General features: G+C 34.0%; 1 protein-coding gene across 1 annotated transcript; it reads left to right on the plus strand.

The window, feature by feature from the left end:
• Positions 1-7,597: 7,597 nt before the first annotated feature.
• LOC133302566 (guanosine nucleotide diphosphate dissociation inhibitor At5g09550-like) lies at positions 7,598-20,558 on the plus strand. The gene is made up of 13 exons (XM_061502370.1): positions 7,598-7,684; positions 10,136-10,198; positions 10,304-10,387; positions 11,223-11,330; positions 11,476-11,648; positions 12,169-12,280; positions 17,711-17,791; positions 17,871-17,933; positions 18,515-18,616; positions 18,766-18,890; positions 19,148-19,358; positions 19,829-19,903; positions 20,455-20,558. Exons 1-13 carry the CDS (start codon positions 7,598-7,600, stop codon positions 20,506-20,508), a joined length of 1,338 nt encoding a protein of 445 aa, XP_061358354.1. The 3' UTR covers positions 20,509-20,558.
• The last annotated feature ends 800 nt before the right edge of the window (positions 20,559-21,358 follow it).

Genomic DNA, 21,358 nt, shown 5'->3' on the forward strand with positions numbered 1-21,358 from the left:
TCAAAGATTCACAAAGGATTTGAGTTTCTTGAGTATGCCGTAAAAAGCCCCAAATATTTCAGTTAAAGAACCTGAAAATTTTTATCTCTCTTAGACCCACACCTTCGAACAGATTATTCCGGTTGATGTCCACCACGTTTTTTCCCTATCAGATTTCCTCAAAAAGCAAAGTATCATAGATCTTCAGTGGGTATATCAAACAATCTTCCCACACATACCGGGGAAGTTGTGACCTTAGAACATTCAAGAGGAAAACAAAGAAAGAACAAAGAAAGGAGCAGCCTTGGATGTAGTCTCGGTTTAATGGGTTTTTCGGTGATTGAAATGAGGAACTCAAAGTTAAAGCTTTCTTGAAGAAACAAGAAGGAAGAATCTCGTTTTCTATTTTTGCGAACGAAGAAGACGATGGAAAAAATGAAATCTTTATTTTTCTCTCGGTTGAAAAGAGTTGTAAGTATTGACAGATAAAAAGTAAAGTCATTTTTCCCTTTTATATTATATTTAAAAACGCTGACCCTGTATAAAAACCTGATAGCTTTCATTTTCCTTTTTCAATATCTATTACTTTTATATTATTTTTAAGAAAGCTGAATTAGAAAAACTAACCCACGTGATAGTGAAAGCAATATGGTGATTGTTTTGAATTAAAAGTTATATGAGTATTTTATTATTTTATGTTTTACTTTTTTATATAGCTTTTTATTTCTTATATATTCTATTCAACATAACCCGCGTGATATAATGGAAATTAACATACTGATTGATGCCTTTTAATATTTGAAAAGCTATTATTATTTATTTATTTTGTAACGACATATTTTTAACAAAATATTAATTATTTTTATTTATTATGAAATTAGCATGATATGCAAATGATATGCATTGGAGCTTAGGTAGATACTATATGATATAATATAATGTGTAACAAAAATTCTAAAAATTCCTAACCACTTGTATCTTCATGCTCCATCTTCAATTTGAGATTTCTTATAAACCTTTTGTCATCATCAAAGTATATATTTCATAATGCATTGGAGGTCCTCATGATGGAAGAGCTTAGGCCTATTGTGATATATTGTTGTTGATTTTGATGTCTTATAATGGATATGAAATGCATAATTGGATAATATGTATGGTTGGAATAGGTAGGAAATTGATGATGGAAAAATCTAAGTGTTCAAAGAAATGAATTGTGATTTAAGTAACCTTTGAACAATAACATGAGGCTAAAGAAATGATTATAATATGACATTTGTTAATGGATGTAAGTACACCAAGGTTGTTGGGCCTTTGGATGCCATTCTATTTCAATTAGGTACATGATTAAAAAAATAACATTAGTTGAAAATATAAAGAAGTGTTGCCCAATTTTCTAAAAAACCTAGGAATCTTACCTCTAACTTTGGATATTTATATCTCACTCAATTCTTGGCCAAATGGGGGGTGTGATGTACCAAACTGAAGCTTAGGATGTCCCTTACATTTTTCAAAAATATGGGACAATTCTGGGAGGTAAATCATTCCTAGATTTCGGATGAGTTAGGACTGCCCGAAAACACAGGCTGAAATTTAGCCACTGTCTAGCAACTTTAAAATTCAATCTCTCATTCGTTTCGTATTGGAACAAGGCATATCATATATCAAATTAAATCTACAGGTATCTAGTTTTTTGTATTAAAATTTGATAATAAACTGGGTGGTAGAACTCCCACCATTTCAATTACAGTTTCCCTTCCATGATTCCCTGTTGACAGTTTTGAGCAATAGGCTTACGGCGAGCATATCTTGAGTTATACAGATCCAAATTAGGCTTATAATACCTCGTTGAAAATCTTGAGAAGTCTAGATTAACATATTGAAAGATGAGAAATTATGGACATGTATTCCATTCCCAATTTATGAAAAATCGAGAGTTGTTTACTATTGGGAATTGTAGAATTATGAATTTGGCTTCGTTGGTTTATGGGAACCACTTAGCTACAATAAATAAGTACTATATGATATGTAAGCATTAAATTTTATTTTTCGCAACTGTGTATGAGTTATGATTACAGTTTTGAATTTTGTTAAATACGAAATGTTTTAAAAATGAAAACCTTATTAAAAATGAAAAAGTTTTACCATATTTTAATTCAACTCCTATGTTTGTAATTGCGCTTAATATTATATGTGATGATAACATACCGGAGTACAACGGGCTGTTACAACTCCTATAATCTCTCATGTTTTTACATCGTAAGCTTTGAACATCCATTATAATAATAACTCATTTTAAACCCTCGTAGTTATCAACTGAACATATAATCTCAATTATACAACAAGTATTACATTTCCTATCTCAACTATGCATTTCATCATATCTCATATAAAAATTCATGCATCTACTTACTTTATATTTAAGGTTCTTAATATGGAACAAGCACACATTTCTCAATATATCCAACATGACAATATGTAAATACGGTTATCCATGTCTTGAATTCTTTCATATACAGATACAAGTTTTTCCACTCCTTTCATATACAGACACTATATATATACATTAACAACCAAGGAATTTACAAGTTGTATCAATTATTCAAATATACAAAACTACCTTCTTGAATTAACTAATAGCAACATCCAAAATCAGTTCATCACATTGAGCTCTAACAAAACAACATTGTTCTCTACTACATTTTCCTTAGTCATCATTCTTCATTAGGAGTAGAATTCCCACTTCCCGATTTGAATATCATTATTTCAGACCAGCTTTGGGTCTTATTCCTCCCTACATACGATTTGCATAACCAATAATTCAAACATCATAAAAACCACATACTTTGAACATAAATATGCAATCACATTTCTGCGCGGCCATAACAACATAATCAAATGCCAGGATTACTATCCATAGTGGACTGCTTCATCATATGGTATCTCTTATGAGAACAAAATCTTCATACAAGAACAGAGAAAACAAACTCAAAAAAAGAGAGTTGAAAAATGAATCGTATTAATCTAATGACTCAATTAAGTAAAGTTACACAAAGAATCATATATACACCAGGCTAAACTAACTAGCTAACTAACTACCAAAAATCTAGCTAACAAACTATCAACATGTTACCTTATCTAACTAGATTAAGTTATGGTGGGCTGGGCCTCTTGGCCTTTTGAGCCCAAATTGTCTTTTGAGCCTGGTAACACCCCCCATAAGCTGGGCTATAGACATCAAGAAGCCAAAGCTTGCAGATGAGAGAGCTGAATGGAGAAGGCAACAAAGCCTTAGTAAATATGTCGGCAATCTGGTCAGTGGTGGAAATGGGAAGAAGATGCAAGAGACCGGACTGAATCTTCTCACGAGTGATATGGAAATCCAGTTTGATATGCTTGGAGTGTTTATGGAAGGCCGAATTGTGAGAAAGATAAATTGCAGAGCGATTATCACAGAATACCGGAACTAGTTTTCTTGCGAAATTCAAAAATCCCGAAGAAGAAAAGAGAGCCATTGAAGCTCACAAGTGATGGTGGCAAAAGCACAATATTCAGCTTTGGTGGAAGAACGAGACACTGTCGTTTGTTTCTTCGATCTCCAGGAGATAAGTGAGGAACCAAGAAAGATGCATAGACCTGTGTCAGATTGACAAGTGTCTGGGCAATAACCCCAATCGGCATCTGCAAAACCACTGAGCTGCAAAGGAGAAGTAGCAGAGAAAAAGAGTCCTTATGCAGGGGAACTCTTGAGGTATCGTAAGACTCAATGAGCATCCTCAAGATGAACATTTATGGGAGCAGCCAAGTATGGGCTGAGCTGGTGTGCACTGAGATTAGTGTATGGACGCATGGTTGTAAGGTACAACAACCGTCCAATGAGCCAGCGATACGAAGAAACATCAGTCAGTGGTTGTCCCAAATTATGGCGAAGCTTAATCGAAGGATCCATTGGTGTGGTGGCAAGTTTGCAAGCCAATAAACCATTATCAGACAACAATTCAAAGGTGTGTTTGCACTGATTGAGAACAATCCCTTATGAAGACCTTGATACTTCAAGCCCTAAGAAAAATCTGAGTTTCCCTAAATCTTTAATTTTAAATTGACCATCTAGAAAAGACTTCACGCTTTGAATTTTCTCCATACTATCACCCGCAAGAACAATGTCATCAATATAGACAAGTAGAGTGTAACACCTCGTTTTGGACCAGTTTGTTAACACACAATTTGGTATTTGAAAATGCAGCATACTTATTAATTTAAGCGGAATACTCTAAATAAAGTGTCACTGTTACCCTTGTAACTATGTGACTTCATTTTTTCCTTTTTATTTTCCTTATGTATTGCCATGCATAAGGTATTTCTCATAATATTACAAACTATACAGTCCCATACCTAACAGAATTTCAACTCACAACCCTATAACCATAATCAATGGTCAATGACTATTCGAGTATGATAATACGTATCATCTCGTATAGAATCTAACAGACAATATTTTCGTTGTAAACTGGACTATCCAGGGATAATTCCCACATATTCATTTCACTTGAATATCAGAAAAGTCCAGTACCTATATAAGTAACGAATTGTTCAATACATTGGACTAAAAATGGCTCTGTGCCAACATACAGATACTATATACATAATCAGATACATATCAACACTGCATATATATAATGACATAAAGCTACATATGCCTCAAATACAGATTGTATTAGTAATACACACACACACACACACACACACACACACACACACACACACACACTCACACACATCTCTCAAAATAATATCAACTATACATGTGCATGAACATGCATCGTGCCAAAACAATATGTATAGTCATCCCCATAAATACATATTATCCCAAAATATCTGGCCCATTATCCAACATGACCGAGATCTCTTTCCCTGCACTACTTTCTTGCCCTGTGAGGGCTCTCTTGCCCAAACAGGGTAAGATACATTATCTCAGTAAACTCAAGGTTTATGGAGTAGTTCTCCACCCATGAGTTCACTTCTTGCATGAAAAGTTAGTATCCATATAATATGAAATACATCATATATCTAGAGGCAATAACAACATTATTTTAAACGATGAGTTCATTACACTCGGATCATACATGAACCTAGTCCATTTGGTGTCTATATACCTATTATAATCAGATCACACATTAACCTAGCCCATTTGGTGTCTATATAAGGTCACTCATGATCCGAGTCCATTTAGTGCCTGTATGATACTTTCGATCACATGTGAACCTTGTCCACTTGGTGTCCATATAGTACCTTGGGATCACGCGTGAACCTAGTCCACTTGGCGTCCCTATAATCCTACTGACCAATAAATAATCAATCAAATCATCTCATTCATTCTACTAATAATACGCAAAGGCAACTACCATGAACAAAAAATAACAGCACATCAATTGCAAAATATGAAAAGAACCAAAAAAAATGTAATGAAATAAAAAAAATACTAACCTAGATCGCTCACAGTCTTTGAATTAATCGCCGCGCTTCTTTATATGTAAAAGCCTTTGAATTAATCATTGGAATTCTCTTTGGGTGTGATTCTCTTTAGACAGAGGTAATTAGAAGAAAATAACCAAAGGTAAAGTAAATAACTAGAAAAGTAATACCAATAAAAAAAAGAGATAAGAGAGAAAGGTAGAGCAATAGCTTCTTCTTGTATTGTATTATGTCATGAACTTTGTACATGTCTTTATTTATAGGCTCCAAAGACCATGTAGGTTACAATACAATAAAAATGAACAGAAATTACTCCTTTTCAAGAGTTACAATTTAGGATTAAACATATTGGGAGTTATGGATATCTAACAATAATCAAATAGTTTTACTTTTTGTGTGTAGAGCAACTTGATTTTCTTTAAACTCTACTAGTTGATATGACATTATTTGATAAAGAAAATACTTATTTTTTGGGTTTAATCCTTGTTTGATATTCAAATTCATTTTTTTTTATTTAGATTTGTTGACTTGATAATCCACCATAAAGTGGGGTGGATTGATATTTTCGAACCATTTTCAAATATGAGTCAACCTACTCCGTCTTACTTTTTGTCAAATTAAAGGTGGGTCGGGGCAAATTGACTACTATTGCGAGCTCTACTCATAACTATTATCCTCATAGAAAACACTAAATTTACACATCTCTCATTCATATTCATTATATTTATCTAGGTGATAGGTGTATGAATGTATAATAAATAACTATAATTGTATAATAAAGTAGAGTTTAATGTTTTTTGGTTATTCCCAAAACTATGTCGTTTTGATGTTTGAAGAAAAATATTTTTAAAATTCTAATTTTTTCTATGATTATATTAGTCTTTAGTTTATCATTATACTTTTTTTCTCCAAACCCCAAAACTATATTGTTTTGAGGTCATATGAGTTATCTTTATCTCATGTGATAGAAAAAATATTAAACCCAATAAAATATATAAATATATTATTAGGTAATATATGCCGGTGAGTAAAGCATGTTTGTTTATGTAACAAATATCGCAAGGATGGAAGTTTATACTTCAAAAAATCTTAATTCAAATAAGGAAATAAGATGGAATTCTTTTGATTTTTTAAGACAACACAATAAGGAATGTGGTAAAAGATTTTTCATTTAATAATTCTCTTTTACTGTTTAATTTAATTTTTTCAATTTTTTAAATAATAAATATTTTAACTCTTAAGTTTGTAAAAAAAAATTATCAAATATATTTTTATTGATAAAGAATATAATGAGAACAAAAAAGTAACATTTTTTCGTTTTCATTTTGCATAAAATGATTTAGGTGATTAAATCTTATAACCATCTCAAAGAGTTGAAATCTTACAGAGATATCCGGGATCAACTCGTCTCAATAAGGTAATTGAGTCGGTATATCAAAACTAAATATTTAAAAATATTATTAAAATTATATGGGTACAAGGTTACATACAATTTTAATTATCAATACTAATTATATTTAACAGTTTTTAATTTATTTATTATATATGTCGTTACATACAAGTAAAATAAATAGATAAAATTGAATACAAAATTTCTTATTATTGATATGCCCAAAGTTTAAATATGTATTATAGAAAATGAGGAAAGTTATACTTACAATCAATTTTCGTTTACAATTTCTTACAACCATATCTTAACCATTAATTTCCGTCAATCAACGATTGTCATTTATTGCGAATTAATAAATTTGATTTACAAAAATTTTAACCGTTGATTGACGGAAATCAACGGTTAAGATATGGTTGTAAGAAGTTGTAAACGAAAATAAGTTGTAAGTATAACTTTCTCCACGTAAAAAATCTATTATTATTGGCTTTTAAATAGATACCAGTACCACTACTTTTGGTTCCTTAAGAGAGAAAACACGTGGATGCATTATGAGAGCAGTTATTTTGGGGAGCGTTAGTCTCGTTACTTGCTGCTAAAGACGTGTTCTGCTTCAAATCTCTCTCACACAAACAAAAACATAAACAACACAACATTCCCTTGTTCCTCTCCTTACTCGTAAAATTATTTTTTTGATTTCACTTTTTTTTATTTGTCTCTGAATTTGAAACTCTTTCATTAATTCTCTGAAATCAATCTGCCATGGATGAAGAGTACGATGTAATTGTGCTGGGCACAGGTCTTAAGGAATGCATCCTCAGTGGCCTTCTCTCAGTTGATGGCCTCAAAGTAATTCCTCTTCTCTCACTCACTCTCTTCATTTATTTATTTTTCATTTGATTGTGCCTTTTTTTTCTTGTGCATTTTTTTTATTTCGAAGTTTGATTGTTATAGAAGTGATGCTCAGCTTGATGACATATAAGAAAAGTTAAATTCAGAATAAATGTATTCCCAAGAAAGTTAGAAAAGTAAATGTTAAAAATGAAAATGTAGATTTTGACAAGAGCGAATGAAATTATTGTTCCATGTAGCTGGCTATTCCTATTCAGATTTGGCCAAGTTATTTATCTAATGTAATTATTTGCTAAACTTGATTTTGTAGTATTAGTTAAAAAATTTATAAAAAAAAAAATTGCTGAATCTTCACCTAAAATCAAATATAAATATTTAGCCAAACATGCCAATTGTTACATGGTAGAAGCAATATCTTTTTTCCCCTCAAATGTGATTATACGCTTTGCATAATTTGTTCCTGAAAAACCACTATTCGAGTTTCAATGAATTTGGGGTAGGAAAGGTGAAAAATAAGAAGAAAATGAAAATGAAAAATAGTTGGTCTATTAACTTTTATCTCTAAAGAATTTTGCAATGGGTTGGGAAAATGATGCATTCCTCGTATGAATCAAAGATAACTGAGGGTCAGCTGTATCTTTTTGGTGGATATTTGATTTTCCAGTAGCACATTTGACATAAATTTGGGAACATGGTTAAAAGTGCAGTTGTAAAGAGCAAGTCTATAACATATTTAATAGACTGCTTATCAGTAATTGCAATTTTCAAATATAACCCATATTTAGGACAGTCAGTGTTGTTAAAACGTATGGTCGAAACGTAAAAACGGACCGTGTCTATGTTTTTATAACCAAAATCGAGTCAAAACGGTAGTTGAAACGGATTTTGAGCCGAAACAGTTCAAACATAGTGTCGAAACGTAAAAATGGTTCAAATGTAGTGTTGAAACGTAATATGAATTTTTTTTTGCATAGTTCAAATATATATAACACGTAATAATAAAAATATATATATAGTCATTAATTAGCTTAAATTTAATAACTTATATAATTAATACATTAAAATTATTCTATGTAAATTAAAACAAAGATTAAAATTGACATTCTTATAAAATAAACATGTTTGTGGGTTTTGGTTTTATATATGTTGGATATATATTTTATTTTTAATATGTTAGTAAACTCTTACGTTTCGTTTATGTTTTGCGATTTTACGTTTTTGCTCATCTCACCGTTTTTACATAGACTCTGCGTTTTAACAAAACTGAGGACAAGGACAGTTGTTTTGCATAGTAAAACATCTTAATCATGACCTTGAACCTATGTGAGCATTAATTTATCTGATTAATAGGTCATGTTCAATTTCTCAACCTTGAAAGTTAACGCTACTCAAATAATTGAAAAAAAAAACTCAAACAAGATATATTCGCACCACCTTTTTCCCAAATGATATGGTTTTTCCTCATTCAATGCAGCACATGTCTGTCCGCAAAACTATTTGTAGTAGCTTAAAGCAAAAAATGTGTTTAGAGAATATCCCAAATCTCTATTACTTACACAATCACAGATCAGAAAATTTTCAACTGCAATTTCATCATTTTTTCTATTGTAAGTTAGTGAAAAAAGAACCAAATTCTTCTTTTCCCCCTTTTTCCTGTCTTTCTTCCTTTATTGATTGTTGAGATATATAGTCCCACGTTGGTTGTATGTGCAACTAATGTGGTCTTTATAAGGCCTTGGGCACTCCCACCCTTTGAGCTAGCTTTTGGGGTGATGTATACCAAGGTTCTTTACATGGTATCAAAGCTTGAGTGACTATAAGGTCACAAGTTCGATCCTCACAGCCCTCTGTGCATAATCCACACTTCAAGCCCAGTGCCCTCTCGTGTGAGGGGGAGTGTTGAGATATATAGTGTCACATTAGTTTATGAGCAACCAATGTGGAGTTTATAAGGTCTTGGGCAGTCCCACTCTTTGAGCTAGCTCTCGTGTGAGGAGGAGTGTTGAGATATATAGTCTCATATTTGGTTGTATGAGCAACTAATGTGGAGTTTATAAGGTCTTGGGCACTCCCACCCTTTGAGCTAGCTTTTGGAGTAGTGTATCCCAAGTTTCTGTGTATTGTCCACACTTCAAGCCCAGTGAACTCTCGTATGAGGAGGCGTTCTTTACATTGATATTGCTCTCTCACAATATTTATATGGACAAATAGTTAACTTTGACCAGTAAGTAGTTTTCTCTTTATATTTTGATGAAAATGCATTTTACTCATTATTTGTTCTGACAACCATATTCCTAAAACTAGTACTAAAAGCACAGTTGTTTGTGTATTTCAAGATGTTTAGTGACAGAGAATGTTTTATGCCTATGTCAATTAATTTTCTTAGTTTTGGTGCTTCCTGTCCATGACCATGTGGTCTTTCGTTTTATTCCTATCCACTTGAATCAGGTGTTGCACATGGATAGAAATGACTACTATGGAGGGGCTTCTACATCTCTTAATCTTACACAGGTCTCTCTCTTCTGATGCATATTTATAATAGAGGCTTGGGAAGAATCTCCTTTTTATTTCATATTAGTTTTGTTTCCATGTTAAAAACTCTTTTCTGCTATACAGCTATGGAAGAAATTTAGGGGAGATGACAAGACGCCAGAGCACTTGGGCTCAAGCAGAGAATACAATGTTGATATGATACCTAAGGTAATTGCTCTCATGTGTCATGACATGTAGATCAACAGAAAAATGTATATCATAATTTTATTTTATTTTCCCTTCATTTGCTGGGAACAGTGACCAAAGTGCTACGTTTGGACAAAAAAATTATCAGACTGCCACGCCAACAATAAATTTTGCCAAAATGCCACGCGGTATAATTCGCTACACAGTGTAGCGAAATATGCCACGTCAGAAAGCACAGAACCAAAAATGTCACATGTCAAATTTTGCAAAATTCGCTACATAGGGTAGCAAATTTTGCAAAATTTGATATGTGGCATTTTTGGCTCTGACGTGGCATATTTCGCTACACTGTGTAGCGAATTACTTGCATACATAATTCGCTACACTGTGTAGCGAATTATGCCGCGTAGCATTTTGACAAAATTTACTGTTGGCGTGGCAGGCTGGTAATTTTTTTGTCGAAACGTGGCAAAATGGTCACTCTCCCTCAATTGCTGTTGAAAGTGTTGAAATATTTATGCATGCTGTATCTCTATATTGTGGGTTTCTTAGTCTTCTTTTTACTAATTTACCTTTTAAATCTTAGTTGGACGACGAACCTGTGCTTATATGCTAATATTTCTTTGTTCTTGCTCGTAAGTTTTAGGCTATGTACACCAAATTCTTCTGTTTGTTATAGGAAAAAGCATTGCAATCTGCTTCAAGTTATCTTCCATGCATAAAATGGCTTTTATTTTTTTCTTTTACTTTCTGCTTTTTCTTGGATTTCCCATCATTTGTACTGTACTATCTGCTTGCATGTTTTCCATTTCTATTCATTTATGACAAAACCAACTTTTCATCTATTTTTTGGTAGTTTATGATGGCCAATGGATCTTTGGTCCGTGTTCTCATCCACACAGATGTTACAAAGTATTTAAACTTTAAAGCTGTAGATGGAAGTTTTGTGTATAATAAAGGAAAGGTATGCACCATATTCTTTGCTTTCTGTTGTATTCTTCACAATTGCTATTTTTCTACATTGCAAACTTTACATCTCATAAAGCCTCTTGCATATTTAAAAAACAAAAATTATGAAAGAATATCTTTATTCATTTATTTATTTTTAGATTTACAAAGTACCAGCAACAGATGTTGAAGCACTAAAGTCACCTTTAATGGGACTGTTTGAGAAGCGCCGTGCTCGAAAGTTCTTCATTTATGTCCAAGATTATGACGCAAATGATCCCAAATCTCACGAAGGATTAGATTTGAACCAAGTTACTGCAAGGCAGCTGATATCGTATGTATCTACTTCCATTCTTCTCCTTTTCTTATTTACTAGATTTTGCATCCCTTTAAATTTGACTTCAATTTTTTTTCATAAAAAAAGCTTTTCCTTCCTTAATATGAGCATAAGGACAATGAAAATCACAGTAAAGAAAAAAAAAATGAATTTTATTTTTATGCAAAATGAGGTTTTATCATCAAAATGAAAATTTGAGCACCATATCTAAATGTTTTGTTTCTCCATAAACTAAAACATTTTGAAAGTTTAGTTTTCCATCACTAGAGCACCAATGCAGTTCAAACCAAGATGAAATATCATTAAAATAAATTTTGATTTACATATATCTTGTATTCATTTTCAGTGAGTTTATGACATTAATTTAGATTTTACAGCAGTTGGTCACTCTAGTCTAGTGAACTAGTGTTCCTGCAGCAGGCTGCATATGATATACAGAAATTAGCAATTAGTTTAAGCCGGTTTAATACTTTGATCTAATCTACTTTTCAATTTGTAATGGTTTTTCCAAATGCAGAAAATATGGGTTGGAAGATGATACAATTGACTTTATTGGTCATGCCTTGGCACTTCAACTTGATGATAGTTACTTGGATGAGCCAGCCAAGTGTTTTGTAGAGAGAGTGAAGGTACTAATTTAGAAACTATCATCGTAAGCTTTTGTACGGTATTACGATGCGTAAGGACTCTCACAGCTAAAACTATTATTATATACAGCCTGATATAGGACTCGAAAGACAATTACTGTTTTCCTGAAAAGGGGTCAATATATGAAAAATATCATAGTGATACGTAGATAACATCAGGGAATCAGTCTTTTTCTACATTATGCATCTATCAAATGTCATTTTACTGAAGAGTTTGCGAAGGGTATATTGTATAATTATGATCCTATAATTTACATTCCTGAAGGACTTAAAAGTCCTAAAATAGAAGTTACATGGCTTTCATTATTAACCTTTATAAATGCATCAAAAGAAATTGAGTTACTTGAAAGAAAAAGGGTATTTGAAATATTATTGAATTGTGTAAATAATCTGTACAAAGAGGTCTCTATTTATAAAGAATGAAAACCCTAATACTTGACCTAATGGGCTTGACCCAATACAACAAATAATAATAATTAAATAACCAATATTTACAACACTCCCCCTCAAGCTGAGGAATAAATATTTTTCATTCCTAGCTTGCTAGTAAGTTCTTGAAATCCGTCTGGAGGAAGTCCCTTTGTTAATAGATCAGTCAATTGACGCCCAGTGGAAATGTATGGAGTGGTAATCAGCCGACTATCAAGTTTCTCTTTGATGAAATGACGGTCAACCTCAATATGTTTAGTCCGATCATGTTGAACTGGATTATGAGCTATACAAATAGCGGACTTATTATCACATAGCAGTTTCATAGGTCCCTCATATTTTATTTTGAGATCATCAAGTATAATTTTCAGCCACAATAACTCACAAATGCCTTGAGCCATAGTTCGAAATTCAGCTTCTGCACTTGATCTGGCGACCACATCTTGTTTCTTACTTCTCCATGTCACCAAGTTACCGCAAAGAAACATGCAGTAACCAGTGGTAGAACAACGGTCAGTCACGGATCCAGCATCAGTGTAAACTTCTAAAGAGAGATTGCCATCACGTCGGAATAACAATCCTTTACCAGGAGTAGCTTTAAGATACTGAAGAACTCTCTCTACTGCCTGCATGTGCTTCTCCTTTGGATCGTGCATAAACTGACTGACAACACTAACAGCATAAGCTAGGTCTGGTCTAGTATGAGCTAGATATATCAATTTCCCAACTAGCCATTGATATTGTCTTTTATCAACTGGAGGACTCTCCTCTTCATAGCTTATCTTGTGATTCTGCTCAATTACACCCGAGCTTTCCTGCTTCTTTGAGAAGATCAAGAACATATTTTCTCTGACTGATAAAAATTCCTTTCCTTGAATGAGCTACTTCTATCCCTAGGAAATATCTCAGTTTTCCAAGGTCTTGACTTCAAACTCAGAGGCAAGCCGTGTTTGCAGAATCTCTTTCTCCACAAAATCATCACCTGTGATAATAATATCATCAACATATACAAGGAGCACAGTAAGCTTCCCATTATGGGAATGTTTGAAGAAAAGAGTGTGATCTCCTTGACTCTGTTTGTATCCTAAGGTCATCATAACTTTAGTAAACCTTCCAAACCAGGCACGAGGTGACTGCTTCAATCCATACAATGCCTTTTTTAATCTACAAACTTTATTTTCTCCCTTCACAGAATCAAAACCAGGCGGGATTTCCATGTAGACTTCTTCTTCTAACTCACCATTGAGGAAAGCATTTTTCACATCAAATTGATTTATATCCCAATCGTAATGGGCAGCAAGGGATAACAGGACTCTCACCGTATTCATCTTTGCAACTGGAGCAAATGTTTCTTCATAATCAATGCCATAAGTTTGAGTGTAACCTTTGGCAACTAATCGAGTCTTGTATCTCTCAAGAGTTTCATCAGAATTATATTTCAGGGCATAAACCCATCTGCATCCTACTGCTTTCTTTCCATTAGGTCTATCAATAACCTCCCATGTTTTATTTTTCTCCAAGCATTCATCTCCTCTTGCATGGCTTGAGCCCAATTCCCATCTTTCAAGGCTTCATGTACTGATTTTGAACATTCTTGGATTGCAATAGAGTCTAGTGCTGAAACAAAGCTTTTGTGTTGCACAAAGATTAGCAGAGGAAACAAAATGGGAGATAGGGTATTGAGTACAAGAGGGACAAGAGGAACAAGATTTCTTGGGACAAGATCTTTTTCCTTTTCTAAGAGCAATGGGTAAATCATCAGAATTAGTAGTAATGGGTAAGTCATCAGAAGTATTAACATCATGATCAGAAATATGAGATTCAGGACTTACCAGTGGTTCAGACGATTGAGGTTGCTGCTGAGGCAATGTGGGTTGTTTCCTTCTTTGATATACCAACTGAGGTGTCATAATCCTCCGTATCTCTGGTGAACTTGATGTATCAGTCACAGGAAGATCAGACACAGGAGGAACAGGAACAAGATGAGGATACACTGACACAGGTAAAGAAGTAGACACTGAAGACTCAAAGAAGGGAGGTGATGAGTTTTCTGGTGAAGGATTCTCCCCTTGAAGATGAGGACCTTGGAAAAAGGACTCAGATTCCTGAAATGTAACATCCATAGAAACAAAAAATTTCCTACTACCAGGTGATAGCACTTGTAGCTCTTCTTATCAGGAACATAACCAAGAAAAACACATTTAATAGCCCTAGGGTCCAACTTACTGCGATGATGTTTATGAACATGAACAAAAGCAACACACCCAAACACTCGTGGAGGAAGACTCATAGTTGGAATAGAAGGGAAAAAAAAAGTTATAGAGTGAATAGGACTTACATGGTCAAGTACCCGAGTGGGTAAACGATTGATCAAGAATGCTACAGTAAGAATAACATCTCCCCAATAGTATTTGGGTACATGTGTTTGAAACATTAATGCACGAGCCACTTTAAGAAGGTGACGATTTTTTCTTTCAGCAACCACATTCTGTTGAGGGGTGTCAACACAAGTAAGTTCATGAATCATACCGTTATTTCGTATAAATTGGGAAAAACTGTGATTAACATATTCAGTACCATTATCTGTTCTTAGTCTCTTGATTTTTTTACCAAATTGGGTCTCAAGCATTTTATAAAATTGAAAGAACAGTTGCGGTACCTCAGACTTTTCACGCATTAAGTAAACCCAAGTTACACGAGTGCAATCATCAATAAAAGAAACAAACCATCTATTTCCAGAAGCATGAGGATCTTTAGAAGGACCCCAAACATCAGAATGAATAAGATCAAAAGGTTCAACACTCTTAGTAATACTAGAAGGAAAAGACACACGATAATGCTTAGCAAACTCACAAACATCACAATGAAAAGACTCAACAAACTTAGACAAAAACAATGACAGAAATAAAGACTTGAGTAAATTAAATGGAGGATGTCCCAAGCGCTTATGATGAAGCCAAATCAAAGAATCAGCGGTTGATTGACCATGAGACATCAAGATGTGATATGTTACTTTATTTGCGGGAGATTGTGACACCAGATAGTACAACTCACCTTGCTCTTTAGCACTACCAATCGTCTTCCCCGTGGCGAGATCCTGAAAAACACAATGGATAGGGAAGAAGGTTACAGTATAATTCAAATCTTTTGTAATTTTATGAATAGAAAGAAGATTCGTTGAGAGTTTAGGAACATAAAAAGCATCTTTAAGATGTAAGGACTATTGTAAGTTTATGTCACCAGAACCCGCAACTGATGTATGTGAGCCATCATCCATGGCTATTGTAGGAGTTCCAATGGTAGGATGATAAGAAGTAAAGGAGTCAGCACAACAAGCCATATGATCAGTAGCACCAGAATCAACAACCCAATGTGAAGCTTAGGATACAGACAAAGTCAAGGAGATCACACTCTTTTCTTCAAACATTCCCAAAATGGGAAGCTTACTGTGCTCCTTGTATATGTTGATGATATTATTATCACAAGTTATGATTTTGTGGAGAAACAGATTCTGCAAACACGGCTTGCCTCTGAGTTTGAAGTCAAAGACCTTGGGAAACTGAGATATTTCCTAGGGATAGAAGTAGCTCATTCAAGGAAATGAATTTTTATCAGCCAAAAAATCACAAAAAAATACCAAACGACGTCCGATCTGAGATTAGAGCACAGATCCAGAAAGAGGATGAAGGGACGATCAAAATGGCGGTGATCCGATCCGAAAATATGGTCTCACGCGCCTCCACGCGCCGGTGAGACTGGCTGCGCGTGGGCTTCACTCGCGGATTAAAGGGAGGCGCGTGTGGGCGCGTGCAGTGGCCTTCCGGGCTGAGATTTCTGGGGCAACGTCGTCCGGCAAGCGCGGTTCTATCTGGGGATGGTCGGAGTTGAAAAGCCGCCGGGAAATGGTCCAAACGCAATGAACAGATTTTGTTTTGTTGAAACACGATGAATAGTAACAGAGGTCTAGTGTTTAACGTGACTGAAGGTGTTTAAATGATAAATTGGAACAAGACGAGGGAAACTGAGGTCTTCTCGATCCAAGAGTTCCCCGGAAAAAAAATTCCGGTGGCGGCTGATGGCAGCAAGAGACGAAAAGAATAAAAGGTTTTGTTCTAAAGACAATAGGCGCAGAAGCAGAGCCCTCAGGATCGAGAGCTCTGATACCAACTTGAAAGAAAAAAGGGAATTTGAAATATTATTGAATTGTGTAAATAATCTGTACAAAGAGGTCTCTATTTATAGAGAATGAAAACCCTAATACTTGACCTAATGGGCCTGGCCCAATACAACAAATAATAATAATTAAATAGCCAATATTTACAACAGAGTTGCGATCAAAGGATGCTTCAAATATCTTTTATGTCAAACACATTTCAGTTCCTATGTGTTGGTATCCTCATGATATTGAATTACATGATAACATAGAAGCATCCTAAAGACTACAGTAAAAGATTATTGATTTGTACCAGAAGCTAAATCCTTAATGCATTATGCTATAACAACACCTTTGCTAAAGGGAAAACTAGATGATAGTTGATTTTTAGATCTGCTAGAATTTAGCATCAACAAGGTTGATTTAGATATCAGTGTATATGTGTCGTTATCCTGTTTCTGGACCACATAGTCATTTGGCATATATTGTTTTTTAGGGAAATATGTTTCTCATATTGCACGAGACAAATTTTCTCATGCAACATATTCTCCTTATTTTTATGATTATTTGAAGAATCATATGAAGTGCTGATTGAATTTATTTTTTTCTTTAGATTACAAATCTGAGAATAGCTTGTTTCTTTGGTCCATTTTTGGTGCATGGCTATTGAAATTACTAAATGATATCACGAAGATTCCTTTGGCTTCCTCTGTTTCTCCTTCAAGCAAATTTTTGTCTTATACATTTCAGCTTACAACATTGATATTTTGTGTACAAAAAATAACATCCTAAACTTTATAAGCATGTAATCTGTTGTCTGTTTTGTACAGACTTACGCAGAGTCCTTAGCACGTTTTCAAGGAGGTTCACCTTACATATATCCACTATATGGACTGGGAGAGTTGCCTCAGGTTCTCTATATCTGTCTTCCCCTTTAAATATAGCAAGCATACTTCAGGAACTAACTTCGAGTCCTTTGATTGTCTGAAGGCATTTGCACGTTTGAGTGCTGTGTACGGTGGAACATACATGCTCAACAAGCCAGAATGCAAGGTAAGTTTGTGATGATACTTCTATTTTCAGGAAAATCAATTAAACTTCTATAACTTGTGGTAGGAATCTTGTAACTTGTATCCAGAGAATTAAATTGAATTTTGTGGTTGTATCTTGTCTGATATTCTAAAGCAATTCATTTTATCCTTACTAGTTATTCTATTCTCTTTCAATTTTTGCAGTTTATTTAAGGTTTTATAAGAGTTATGTTGTAGGAAAAGTGATTGTGTAATGTTATAGAGATTCGTTTTGCGTGCCTTAGTTTTTTTTTTTGCTTCAAAAAGTGCGGGCCCCACAAACTGTTGTATGTGTAGGAAACTTTTTTGTGTCATGTGACATAATAGATGCAAACCCCGTTTATTTATATGTAACGTAAGGATCAACTTACACTAAGTGTAACAAGTATTTACATACATAGGCCATTGATCCCAGTTGCATCTAATGGCTCAGATGACTAATAAATTGGAGCCGTTAGATTCAAGTGAATAGCTACTAATGGGTGGAAATATTAGAGAAGGTGTAAGTTGATCTTTCCCATTTTGTAGTATATTTCTCTTGACATTTAATCTTCTGATACACAGGTAGAGTTTGACGATAATGGGCAAGCCATTGGTGTGACCTCCGAAGGAGAAACAGCCAAATGCAAGAAAGTGGTGTGTGATCCATCATATCTTCCTGATAAGGTATATCCTTTGTTAGATTTCTAAAGTTGCAAGAACTGTGAGCTACATTCTCTCAAGTGTTTTGTTTAATTATTGGAAATGTTAGTTCGCATGAATGTCTTCTTATGAATTGCTGCAGAACATCTGATACTTTTTAATTGATCCAACAGGTTCGGACGGTTGGAAAAGTTGCACGTGCAATATGTATTATGAGTCATCCTATTCCAGACACCAATGACTCTCACTCAGCACAAGTCATTCTGCCACAGAAGCAACTTGGCCGTAAATCTGATATGTACGTTTGCTTTGATATGTTAGTAAAGGCAAAAAAAGAAAAAGAGTTTCTAGACCTTATCACGTCTAAATGTCACTGATAAAGAACTATTGATTAACCATGCATTATACTATCCATTAATTAGGTTCCTGCAGTTGTTAGTTACCACTTACAAATTATAAAATTAAATAAGAGTAAAAGAATGGACTTGTACTTAGGAGTATTCTTACTTCAAACTTCATAGGTTCTGTTTCCTGATTTCCCTTGTTATATTGCAGGTATCTCTTCTGTTGCTCTTATGCTCACAATGTAGCAGCCCAAGGAAAATATATTGCTTTTGTTACAACAGAAGCAGAGACTGACCAACCTGAGGTGGAATTGAAGCCTGGTATTGACCTTCTTGGACCGGTAGATGAGACATTCTATGACATTTATGACAGATTTGAACCCACCAATGATCATGCATCTGATGGGTGTTTCATCTCTACAGTAAGTACTAAGTAGAATCTCTCATAAGCATATCTTGTTTTTTCTTTTCTTTTCTTTTTTCTTTTTTGTTTGTGTTATTTCCTATCCATTGTGACAGGACACTTGAAAGGGTTATATAGAGCACTGACATACCAATACATTACTAAGTTGCCTGTATTATTTGACTGATGGAAAATATTGAGCCTGTCATTAATAAATAGGGCTTGGATGTGTGGGAAGAAAGAAGAATCAAATATTCTTTTGGTGTAAATAAAGTAATTAACATCTCATGTTATGTAAGTTTCACAATTTAAAAACCTAAATTTGGATATTATTTTAAAATATTTAGGGAATGCTTTTGTCTCTGGTTTCCTTCATGATAGTATGAAATCTTATCACATTTCGTATTCGGCCTATATAATGGAATTTCTTTCCTTATTCTTTTTAACTTCGAAAATCAGTTGTACTAACCTGAATTCAATTCCTTGCAGAGCTATGATGCTACCACACACTTTGAAACCACAGTAAAAGATGTGGTTGAGATATATAGTAAGATCACTGGAAAGGTTCGTTTTTTTTTTTTTTAGTTAATATACAATTGAAATAAATATTTCATTGTAAGTACAATAATAACTACACTGTTTGAGGACATTGAGAGTTCTCTACACTTTCAAATATTTCATTCTTTGTGGTAAATGGTATCTTTCATTTAGTAAAAGCATGTCTTGGACTAGTTTCCTTGTTTTAACTCCTTTTTGTTGGAACTATCATAAATTTTCATAAAGTAAAGATAATTTTTAATGAAAAATAGAATGGTACATGTGGTTGGTAGATATGGCATAGAACTAAGCATATTTCTATTTGTTCCAAGCAAAATTTAGACCCAAATTTGTTACCTCTCCAAATATAGCATTTCTATTTCTTCTTTAGAGAACCGGATTCTGATGATTTACCATATGATCTTGGAACTACGCATTTGCAAGCACAAAAGCATTTATGCTCCAAATATAATGTTGCATAAGAGAATATCATATCAAAGGGGGGGAAAATAATGTACCGTTGGAAGTTTGGATTTTTTTCCCTTGATTATAAGCTCTTTTTTTGTTCTTCGTTTCAGGCTCTTGATCTTTCTGTGGACCTGAGTGCTGCAAGTGCTGCAGCTGAAGAATGAGCTTGCTTGAAATTACACAAACATGCCCAAGTATTAGAAAGAAAGTTTCAATTTATTTATTTATTTATTTCATATGTTTGTGTTTTGATGACCTAATGAGAAGAGAAGAAACACATCTTTATTCCTTTTGATCGATGGGCATTTTATGCCCTATATATTTCTGCATTCTTTAACTCAACCAATCTGTTTAGTAGTCAAGATAATTGCTGTGATAATTTTCCTTTCATCATTAAATCCATTTTCGAGTATATTAGCTAAAAAGATGAGATTGTGATATACAAGAAGATCATAGCAAAGATGTGGTTGTGCTGTACAGCATAATACGCCTTTAAAAAAAAAACTAGAAATACAATGAAAGCATCTGGAGCTAGAAGATATTTTTCATCAAGCTTATTTTTCTAAACTATGGGTCATTCATTTTTCTAGAAAGAGTTTTGTTAAAATAATAACTTTGCAATAAAAATTGTACAATTATATAATTTGATGATTATGATATTAGCAAAGTCATCAACCACCTTTCTCCTAAATTAAATTCATAAATGCTGTCTTCAGTCTTCACTCTTCACAATTTCTAGTTTCCATTCAGGCCACCAGGAATTGAATCCTGAAGTTCCGTTCTTTTGCTTCACATTGCATACAACTTACCAGCACTTCAATGGATCTATAGCATTTGTTGACATTTACAAAACAAATAGAGCGATACTAATGTTACACTTGTACTTACAACCGTGCATTACTATCCATGTAGTTCCATACAAAGTTCAGGGTAGCCCAGTGCCACTCCCTAAACTTCTTTCTTCCTCTTAGTTAAGCTCAGGGCTACCAGCACAGATGTACAAACGAATGAATT

The sequence above is a fragment of the Gastrolobium bilobum genome, unplaced genomic scaffold (genome assembly GCF_033153095.1).
Source record: "Gastrolobium bilobum isolate Gb01-03AN ecotype WA unplaced genomic scaffold, APGP_CSIRO_Gbil_v1 utg35049, whole genome shotgun sequence".
NCBI lineage: Eukaryota > Viridiplantae > Streptophyta > Magnoliopsida > Fabales > Fabaceae > Gastrolobium > Gastrolobium bilobum.